Source organism: Diabrotica virgifera, chromosome 1 (genome assembly GCF_917563875.1).
Source record: "Diabrotica virgifera virgifera chromosome 1, PGI_DIABVI_V3a".
Classification (NCBI taxonomy): Eukaryota; Metazoa; Arthropoda; class Insecta; order Coleoptera; family Chrysomelidae; genus Diabrotica; species Diabrotica virgifera.
The window spans coordinates 222535812-222547370 of NC_065443.1; the positions used below are offsets into that span (position 1 = coordinate 222535812).

Genomic DNA, 11559 nt, shown 5'->3' on the forward strand with positions numbered 1-11559 from the left:
TTAGAAGAGTGATTGATCTATAATCTTCGAGGTCTGTTTGATCTCCTTTCTTATGTATGAGGAGCGTTATAGGATTATTGCATTTAGCTAGTATGGCTTGGTTTTTTAAGCATATTACAAGAACATAATATAATTTGCAAGTCTATATTCCCATCTTTTAGCATTTCTCTCCTCTCTTCCAGCTTAAGTTTAGTGTTAGCAGTGATTCTCATCTCTCTTTTGTTACCTTTTGTTACCTATACAACATTTTCTATAAGCTTCTACTATGCTATGGTATTATACTTTATTTATCTCGTTTATGTGCTTTTATTTGTTTCTTTCTTATTAGTTTATTTCTCTCTTTACCGATGTCAATTTCTATTCTAGCGCAAACCATTCTGTGATCACATCCTACTGTGTAAATTTTTGTCTAACAAGAAAACAAAAAAAAAACAAAAAATATTCAGAAAACCAAAACGTACATTTTATTACTCTTTAATATTTTTGGTATTTATAATAATTTTTAAGTTAATTGCATGAACAATTCCATTTTTTTCAAAATTAAAAAAATGATTTATAACAAAAAATTTTTTAAAAAATGAGCATTTTGAACCAATAAAACTTATAGATAATATAAATAATCTATAAGTAAAGTAACTTGTGAAGTGATGACGATTAATTTTATTTGGGAAGCTAATTAGGGGATGATTTTCGCCGTTTTTGTACCAAAAAATAAAAGGGACCAACAATATTTTGAGCGTAACTCACCTATTTTTAATTTTAGAAGTTTTTTTTTTAAACAAAAATAAACCTTTTTTTAAGCACTTTAAAAAAAGTTATAATGAATTTTCCCTGAAAAGTGCTCTGTTCTTTGGTTATTTCACATTAAAATATTCGATTTGGAATTTGACGAAGAATAACCTAATTTTCATTGGCTACAACTCTGATTCTACTGGGCCTGAGACCTCACGCGTACACCATTTTTTTAATTTTTTATAAGCTATATTGTCTCTCTAAGAATATTTTTTCACTAGAGTACTTACTTTTTGAGTTATCTGCGAAAAACCATCCAAAAACATGTTTTTTTTTTGTTAAAAATGAACATATTCACTCACAAATAACTCGAAAATATTGACTTAGTGCAAAAACTCTATAGAACAAAAGTTGCTTAGAATTAGTCATTTGATCCAATTCCAGGCCTATTTTGAACGTATATTTTTTCACTTTTCAACCCGTATTTTCTAATTTTTGTAAAATGGAGGGGATGTAGAATTGTAAACTTTTTTATATAATAATAGGCAATTTCAACTACCTATTCCCAAATTTTTGTCCTTCCTTTATTTTTTTGGAGGTTTTCGTAAAATTTTGCGTTCCCTGATTGGGCTATTATGCTAACTCTTATTTAAAACAGCGGTCTAATAATGTTTCAATATTTTTCGGGTGAAGCTTGGTGTCTCAACTTTCCACATATATCCCTGTTTACATAAGTTATTTGCAGTAATCGTTTGTACATTTGACGATCTTGCGGTATAAAGTTTTTAGGATTCTTATAAAATAACTGAAGAAACTTATAAAATCATCACAATATCCTAAAGACCTTCAGTTGCTGTAAACTTTTCTTCACCTACAAATATATAATCGTTCTCATATATTACAGTTATTCACCTAACTTTCATTTTCTATCGCCTACATACTCTGATCCAAACACATAGTCATATTCTTCATCTATAGTTACATGTTAATCAACCAACTGTCAACACAAAATGATTTGAAAAATTGATGCGGATCTATATAAACGTAGTAGATGTTGATCAAACATATCGATAACGTGATCTAACGTTTTTTGCTAAGATCGTAAGCATCTCTGACGCACTCTTACGCATGTCTGACACATGCTGACGTCTGAAAACTGCGCTTTAGTAATATACTTAAAACATAGTTTCAACGCGATCTAACGCATATAAGACGTATAGCAGACGTGATATAACGCATATCAGACGTGATCTAACGCATATTGGACGTTTAGCAGACGTGATCTAACGTATAGCAGACGTAAAAACGTTTCCCAATCAACGGTCCATTCGTTTCCAGTTTTCGATCCTTTGCTGAGCGAATTCATTTTATGGTTATTATCTTGATATCATCAACCCATTGTGTGCTATCTACTTCTTTCTCTTATTGTATCAAACCTAAGACACCGTTATATTACGCTTTTAGTTGATATATCATCATTCAGTCTAAGTGTCCATCCCGGTACCGTTTCATATGTATTATACTTTCGACACCATCTCTTATATTTACCTTTGGGATTCTATCTCTTAGTGTTAATTCCTACATAGACCGCTTCATGGTACGTTTTCTTACCTGGTAACCTAAATACGATAACAAAATAATGTACTATTTATTATGCTTTATTATGGATATCTAAACATTACAGTATAATTCATTATTCCGTGATTAATACATTCACATTTAAAAAATAAACGTTCAGATGCTTCGTTGGAGCTGAATGTCGTAAATTCATTATTTTTCTTTATGTGATGTATAAGTTTAGCTGCATATCCTCTTCTCCGATGGTTAGGTAGTGTATATATGTAATCTAATACTCTTGGTACATCGTGTTGTCCGAGGGGGTCAAAATCACGTTTTGATAACAGAACAAACGAAGCTGGTTCTCCGCAGACATATAAGATGTAGCAGGTAACTTTTATGTTTGTCATCCACTGATCGATAATTACATCATCCAAATTTAACTCTTTAATTTTTCTGACTGCGTTCGGACCTCTAAACAACTCAATATTTTCCATCTTACTTCGTTGAATGATTGACTGATACTGATTTTACTTTATTCATTCTATCACAGACCGTCTATACATTTCACAGGAGTGGAAGAGTATCTCAGTATTCTAAACCGTAGGCGTATATATATCATACAAATTGAAGATCAATTAACATATTACGTAGAAGCATCTTCCTCTGTGTGCCGTGCTTGTTTTCGTTGGCTATCGTATTATCCAGCTGGTGAAATATTTCTCGGTCGGTAGCTGTATGAAACAATTCCTCAACCTTTCGACCTGTCCATAGTCTAATATTACACAGCCAGGACAATTGTTTTCTTCCAACCCAACGTTTTTCTTCGATTTTACCGTGAATGATCACCTGGAGTAAGCGATATTAATTATACATATAACCGACGTATTAAACCGAATGTTATACTATTAAACTATTTTAGGTAACATGTTTTAACATGTGGTCGTAGGTTATTTCCTATATAAAACTATCATTATTTATAAAAGACATTTATTGATGTAAATCAAACAATATTTTATCTCTATAGTAATATACAAACTCTGCTAAAGCAGTACTTAACATACTAAAATTGCAAGAAATTATAATTTGCACTAACTCCAACAAATCTACAGAAGAGGAACATGGTGTTGTTTTTATTACATTCACAATTTTATAGTAGTAAGCATCAAAATTAAGTTCACTTAAAAGTCTCACTCTTTGCAGGATAATACTTTTGTGAATAGACATAAGTTCTTTAACTTGGTCTTGAACCAACTCAATGTACACACCATATTTTATAAGGGAAATAAACTTTGTATTTTCACGTTCAAATTGGCAAATTGTGGTAAACTGTTCACACTGGTATTCTATTGGATCATTTTCTTCGTATTTTCTGGGATTCAGTGGTTCTTGGAAAAATATATTGACAATTTTGTTTTGAACAATATCCATAAGTTCAACCCATTCACATGAATCAAATGATATTTTATCTAGTTTTCCAAATGATTTATCAGATATGTGGTATCAGATATAACTGGCATAAACGACCGTGCAGGACTTAAACCAGTACCTACTTCTATGTATGCCATATTGCATTTTGTATAAAGTAAATAATAACGTTCTGAACTGCCCCATGCTTCATATTTTCTCAGTACTGGATCGACTTCAGCGTCGTACACTTTATCTGATTCGCTTTCTACCATATTACTATACATGATGATTTTGCTTACGTGTACAACAACATCAACGACGAATGTACATTAAGAACTGGTTCGTTCGACATCAAATGTCATATAATATAGTATATTACTCTAATTTAGGATTTTTCTTAATCGTATTTTATTGGTTGCAAACCATCACATAACATATCCCTGGCTAGACGTAGGCGAAGAAGGACATCTATCATTTAAAATGAAAGAAAATGACGTGAAACAAAACATTACAGGTGAATCGAAGAAGCATTGACATGTGGTAGATGATTTGACACAGAAGACGATTGAAGTGACAGAAGGAAAGAGGAAGAACGATGATACATCATAGTGTCTTTTAACGCAACGTCATGTCTATTTTTTATTTGACTACAGCCTATATATTGCAAGAAGTGATAGACGGAGAGAGGAAGACTGTCATAGTGTCATTTTCTCTGACGGCTGCTATCTGAACTACTGTTTTACATTCCATGCATTTTGTATTTTCACTACTGAACTCTTTGCATTCCTAGAGTTATGTTTTCTCACACATATTTTATATATTATACATTGTACATTACACTTTCCTATCTATGCGGCGCTGTGTTATGTGGTACATTGTTCTAAATTAATTTATGGTCGTAGATAAAATGTAGTAACTGTATTTTTTTATTTCAACAATACTGCTTATTACATTACGTTAAATGCCTTTTCTATGTTGATATATACAGCATATCAACATATCAAATAGTTATTTGTGGTTTGCCAAGTTGTTAAACATTTTTCTAGTTGATGAATGATGCTTGTGGATATTATTTAGAATTATCGAGTGTGTTAGTGATGAAAGTGGTGGGGTAATCAAGATGTTTGAAATGTCGTCATCTAAAATTTGCTATTTATACTTATTGTACGTGAAGGGAAAAATGTAACAAAGTTCGACAAATATGTTAAATTCAGCACTTTTACATTGTTTCTTATGAGAAAACAAGCACAAATCTACACTTTGCAGGGGCTTTTTGGGCATAACATAATACCATTCAGTTTTCCGTACGACCAATGTGTGCCTTATACACTGCTAAGGTATTTTATTTATTCTGTTTCAGATATTCCTAGCGTTTAGACGTGTGTACTGGTGAGGTTAAATTTCGATTTTTAATAATTTTTAAATTTTTTGAATTTTGAAAATTTTTAATATCTTTGAAAATTTTTGAATTTCTTATTCAGATTTTTTGAAAATCTTAATTTTATAAATATTTTCGAGTTTTAGTTCTAAATTGTTAATTTTTTGAAAATAATTTTTTAATTTTAATAATTTCAAAATGACAATTATTGCAATGATTAAATTTATAACATCCATCTTAGGCTTAATCAGAAATAATTATCAGGAAGATAATGTTAAGAAAGGGCTGATTGAATGTAATAAGGCATCTAAAAAAATAAGAGATTCGCTGAGATATGCTAAGACGATGGGAGAGAAGCAGCACCTCGAAGCCCAGATGAGGCACGTGAAAACGTTGAGAAAGCAACTGAAGGCCGAACAAAAGAAGGGAGCGGGACTGATTCCTACAAAGGAGACTGCAAAGCATAGGGTACATTGGGATGACTCTTTATCAGCATTCAACTCAAGAATTCGGACTGGAGTCATCTCAAACCTAAAACACAAGGATCCTGGCAGCTTTCTAAGCGATTGTAAGGCCATATTTAAACGGAGAATCCAAAATGCCCTAAAAAATGACGCTGCAGTGAAAGTTAACACGGCATTCGGAGGAGAGTTTGAAATCGTTCAGGGAGAAAAAGTGCTTAACGATACAAAATATTTTACTACTTCAAACTCAGCCATATATCGAGACACAAATCTTGATGAATGGTTTGAAGAGAAAGTAATGGAACCTATCACAGCAAAATTGGAGGAATTCCAAGAGCGTGATAGTGGCTGGGCACTAAAAGCTGTTGTTAACCTGGGGGTCAACATCAACAAGTTTACCCCACAGCTCGGATCCTCATTCGTTGAACTTCCTCCACAAATTATGAGAAAAGAAGCATGCGTAAATGTCAAAAATGATGATGAGGCATGCTTTGCATGGGCTGTAGTTAGTGCTTTGTATCCTGCTAACAGAGATGCTCAAAGAGTATCCAAATATCCACACTATTCAAAAGTATTGAATTTAAAAAGCATTCAGTTTCCAATGACTATAAAACAAATTCCTAACTTTGAAAAGAAAAACAATATTTCGATAAACGTATATTACCTAAAAAAAATAAACATTTTAAGATCCTCCCAACGTACCTTACAAAAAGTAGACAAACTAAACATGTAAACCTGCTTATAATCCAAGATAAATATGACGATGCAGAAGGCCCCATTAGTTACCACTATGTGTGGATTAAAAATTTATCACGCCTCCTCTCTAAACAGTTAAGTAAAGAAGAGCATAAAAAATATTTCTGTGACCGTTGCCTGCATTACTTCCGCTCACAAGAAACATTAGATAAACATACAATAGACTGCTTAAAACAAAATGAGACTGGTATCAATATGCCTGATAAGAGAAACAGCATAGTAAAGTTTAAAAATTTTAAAAATAAAGTAAATGTCCCATTCATGGTATATGCGGATTTGGAGAGCGTTCTAAAACCTACCGATGATCCGAAAAAACCTCAAAAGCATATACCTGCTGCCGTTGGGTATTACTTTAAATGTTCCTATGATGATTCTATGTCATTTTATCGCTCCTATCGTGGTTCAAATTGCATGGAATGGTTTGCTGATGAAATGAATCAGCTTGCAGCGGATGCCTCCACCGTATTTCTTTGTCCATATCCGATCCATATGTCTACAGATGATGAGCGAATGTTTCAGGCTACTACTTACTGTCATATATGTGAGCAACGCTTTTCTATTAAAGATAAAAAAGTCCGAGACCATAATCACATGATTCCGGAAAACAATTATCGAGGGGCCGCTCACGAAGGGTGTAACATCAATTATCAAGACACCCACACCATTCCAGTGGTCTTCCATAATTTGAGCGGATATGACGCGCATTTTGTCGTTTCCAGCATTGCTACACGCATGAAAGGCTCCATTGATCTTCTTCCTATCACTAAGGAAAAATATATATCATTTACTAAACACATTGATGATGCTCAAATTAAATTTCGTTTCATCGATAGTTTTCGATTCATGGCTTCTTCTCTTGAGAAACTTTCTTCGTATTTGCCCAAATATCCAAATCTTCATGCTCAATTTTCATCTCTTCCCGAGGAGCAGTTCAATCTTCTTACTAAAAAGGGAATCATGCCATATGATTATATTGATTCATTCGATCGCTTCATTGAAACATGTCTACCGCCTATAGAGTCTTTTTATAATAACCTTGAGGATAAACCATGTCCTAGTCGACATTATCGTAGAGCCCAAGAAGTCTGGTCATCCTTCAATTGTTCCACTCTTGGCGATTATGTAGATCTCTACATGAAGACAGACATTCTTCTTCTAGCAGATGTCTTTGAACAATTTCGTTCTAGTTGCCTTAAAACTTATAATCTTGACCCTGCTCATTATTACACTTTACCTGGCTTCACGTGGGATGCTATGCTGAAACATACGAAGCAGGAACTTGAACTTTTAACTGATCAAGATATGCATTTGTTTGTCGAGCGCGGAATCCGCGGAGGACTTAGTCAAGTTTGCTCGAAACGTCGCGTTCATGCTAACAATAAGTATATACCCACTTACGATTTATCTAAACCCGATTCATACCTTATGTACTTCGACGTTAATAATCAATACGGCTGGGCGATGTCACAATATCTTCCATATGGTGGTTTCGAGTGGGTTGATGCTAACATCGATGTCTTGTCGGTTCCTGACGATGCTTCTGATGGGTACTTCCTCGAGGTTGATTTAGATTACCCCCACCATCTCCACAATCATCATAATGATATCCCGTTCTGTCCAGAATCTCTAAATCCGAAAACTATGAAACCACCTTCACGACTAAGAGAACTTACTAAATTAATGACCACCTTAAACCCCAAAAGAAAATATATAATACACTATCGAGCTCTTAAGCAAGCATTAACTTATGGCTTAGTACTGAAGAGGATACATCGAGTTTTAAAATTCAAACAATCCCCTTGGCTGAAGTCGTACATAGACCTTAATACTGAACTTCGAAAAAATGCTAAGAATGAGTTTGAAAAAAACCTTTTTAAGTTAATGAACAACGCTGTCTTCGGCAAGACCATGGAGAACGTGCGCAAGAGAGTATCCATTAAACTTGTGACAAACTGGGAGGGTCGGTATGGCGCAGAAGCACGAATTAGTGATCCATTGTTTAAAAATTTAACTATTTTCAATGAAAATTTAGTGGCAATCGAGATGAGAAAAGATGAAATTTGGCTAAATAAACCTATATTTGTTGGAATGAGCATCTTGGATTTGGCTAAAACCACGATATATGACTTTCAGTATGGTTATTTAGCCGATAGATTTGGAGAAAACTTCACGACTTGCTACACGGACACTGATTCAGTAATAGTAGAGATACGAGGAGAAGATCCATATGAGACGATGAAATATGACTGCCACAAGTATTTCGATACATCTGACTACGCTGCAGACAATCCATATAAGATTCCCCAGGTTAACAAAAAAATTCCAGGCTTGATGAAAGATGAGAATAATGGTCGCATTATGACTGACTACATAGGGTTGAGATCTAAATTGTATACAACAAAAGTTCTAATTACAGATAATGACATTACAAAGAAACGAAAAATGCTACATAATGATGAGTATGATGAGGATGAAATTGGGGCGATAATCAGAAATTTAGGCGTGACAAAGAAAGCCAAGGGGGTTAAAATGTGTGTGGTTCAAAATAAAATAACTTTTGATGATTACGTTAAATGTCTAGATTCATATCAATCTATGTCGATTCAGCAAAAATTAATAAGATCTATTAATCATGATGTATACTCCATGGTTCAAGATAAAATAGGCCTTAACTCAAACGACGACAAAAGGTGTAAAGTTCCAGACACCTACAATACATTAGCCTGGGGACATTACTCTATAAATGCTGCACCCATGGATGTTGAATAAATATGCTATACTTTATCAGTTCAAACGCTAGTGAATCTGGTGTATGTAAGATAGATTAGCTCGACTAAACATTAGGTATATAGTTTAGGAAAACGATTAATATCATTCCTTTTGTTGTATATTGATCTTGAGATATATGTCGATTAGATTTACACAAAGCAAGATTTCAATAAGCTTATTTTGACATTTATCCATGATGATTTTATTGACTTTATGATGGATGTTGATTGAATATTGTAATTTGTTTAAAACCTAATTCATTTATTACAACTAAAATATTGTTAAATATATCTGAATCAGACCTTTTTATTATAATCCTAATCTAACTCATTCATATCATGCATCATTTTTATATCATATGATAATTCTAACAGATCATAGTTTCCAATAACTTAGTCTAAATTAAGTATAATAACTAAGATTAGCACATTAAAAAAAGATGTTTAGTTATGACCACTAAAAAGATATCTGATATGGACCATTAGCAAATTAATGAACCGTTCTGGTTAATTCCAAAGCTGTTGCTCATGTAGCCTTCAAGTTAAGACAATCGATAACTTAATGGTCATCTTTACCCGATTTAGTTTTAGGTCTTCGATAGCCTGTAACAAAACAGGAGTCGGAGAAATCCCTAGTTTTAAGATTAGATAACCTAGAGTTATCGAATAAATTTACCCTCAATAATTCATTTTGAATACTACAGAACATAGTAACGAATGAATTAACACCAAAGTATCGATGTTTTAACATTCATAAGAATAAATAAAAGATGTTCATCAGATCAATAAAAAGATGTCTACTAAACCAAGTATGGGCTGATCTCAGTAAGTAAGTTAAATATATTGTTATCATTAATTATATAATCATATAATGTAAAGAATTCATTCATACTAACTGTTTGTCCTATACTAACATAACCTCTCCTGGTAGTCATGTAACCGTACCTTCACGTTGGTGACTGCTGTTAAGAACATATTTTTGTTGTTTCAACAAATTTATGTTCGAACCGAATTGGTTACGTTCCTTTCATTGCATGCTTACATAATGACTGTAAAAGAATTCATACTAACTGTTTATCCTATACTAACATCACTTCTTCTGGTAGTCGTATAAGCGTACCTTCACGTCTGTGACTACTGTTAAGAACATATTTTTGTTGTTTTATTAATAAATTTATGTTCGAACCAAATTGGTTATGTTCCTTCCATGGCATTCTTTTAATAATTTTTATAGATCGCTTTACATAAATTCCATCGCTTAGATACTAACATTACTTTATTAACGTTTACACATATTAATTACATTTAACTGACCTGCTAACATTTTTTGCGACAGTCTATGTAGCTATACACTCTAAATTAATTTATGGCCATAGATAAAATATTGTGTATGTATTTTTTATTTTAACAATACTGCTTATTACACTATGATAAATGCCTTTTCTATATCATCATATACATCATATCAGCATATCAAACAGTTGTTTGTGTTATGCTAAATTGTTAAACGATTTTTTCTAATACAATATATTTCCGTTTCTTGTCAGAGACCTGAAGTACAATACCAACCTAAAAAGCATAATAATACCCCCAATTGTCGTAGATAAAATATAGTATACAACTCACAACTATGAAATTTTCGTTTTACTTTGGCTTGAATACATCGTAACTAAATCCCCTGCGTCCCCCAATCCATCATATTTTGCTACCAAATAAGGTCGCGTCCCACGCTACAGCTCCCTGCTACCCCCACGTCACTTCTTGTACATCCAGAGGCTACGGCTCCAGCCGCCTCTGACGTCACTTCTTCACACTTCTTGTACTTACCAGAGGCTACTTCTACAGCCCCAACGCCACCTCGCCATCTTTGCTACCCTCCCAGAGGCTACTTTGCTACCCCACGTCAGTTGTTCACACTTCTTGTACACCCAGAGGCTACTTCTACGGCTCGAACCCCCTCTGACGTCACTTCTTCACACATAATACTGCTTACTACACTATGTTAAATGCCTTTTATATATCAACAGATACATCATATCGGCATATCAAACAGTTGTTTGTGTTATGCTAAATTGTTAAACGATTTTTTCTAATACAATATGTATTTCCATTTTTACTAGAGACCTGAAGTACAATACCAACCTAAAAACCCGAATTGCCGCAGATAAAATATAGTATGTAACTCACAATATCATCTGGATTCAGTAATTTTCATAAAAAAATGATACGCATATTGAGCAGCTCACTATATCTGTTATTGTTGTCTGAAGGTTATCGAAGAGGTCTTTGACCATATTAAATTTTCCGTGTGTATGTAAAGAGCAGATGAGGGCTATGTTGAGTTAGCTGGTTTGGCCATGCTCTAAGGATGGTTCAGGTTCATTTTGAAGAATGTGTGTGTTTAAAACGTGTATATGTAAACGAATGTTGGTTTTGATAAAATACCGTTGCTTTGTATTTTGATAAATTCATGAAAGAGGGATGGTTTGGACAT

At 33.5% G+C, this 11559-nt stretch overlaps 1 protein-coding gene across 1 annotated transcript; it reads left to right on the top strand.

Annotated features, from left to right (window-relative positions):
- Nucleotides 1-6492: 6492 nt before the first annotated feature.
- On the top strand, nt 6493-9066 carry LOC114327752 (uncharacterized). Its single transcript, XM_028276457.2, has one exon. The coding sequence runs from the start codon at nt 6493-6495 to the stop codon at nt 9064-9066; it is 2574 nt and encodes an 857-aa protein (XP_028132258.2).
- Nucleotides 9067-11559: the final 2493 nt, after the last annotated feature.

Coding starts and splice junctions, on each gene's coding strand:
- LOC114327752 (XM_028276457.2), top strand. CDS start 6,493: ATGCCTGATAAGAGAAACAGCATAGTAAAGTTTAAAAATTTTAAAAAT.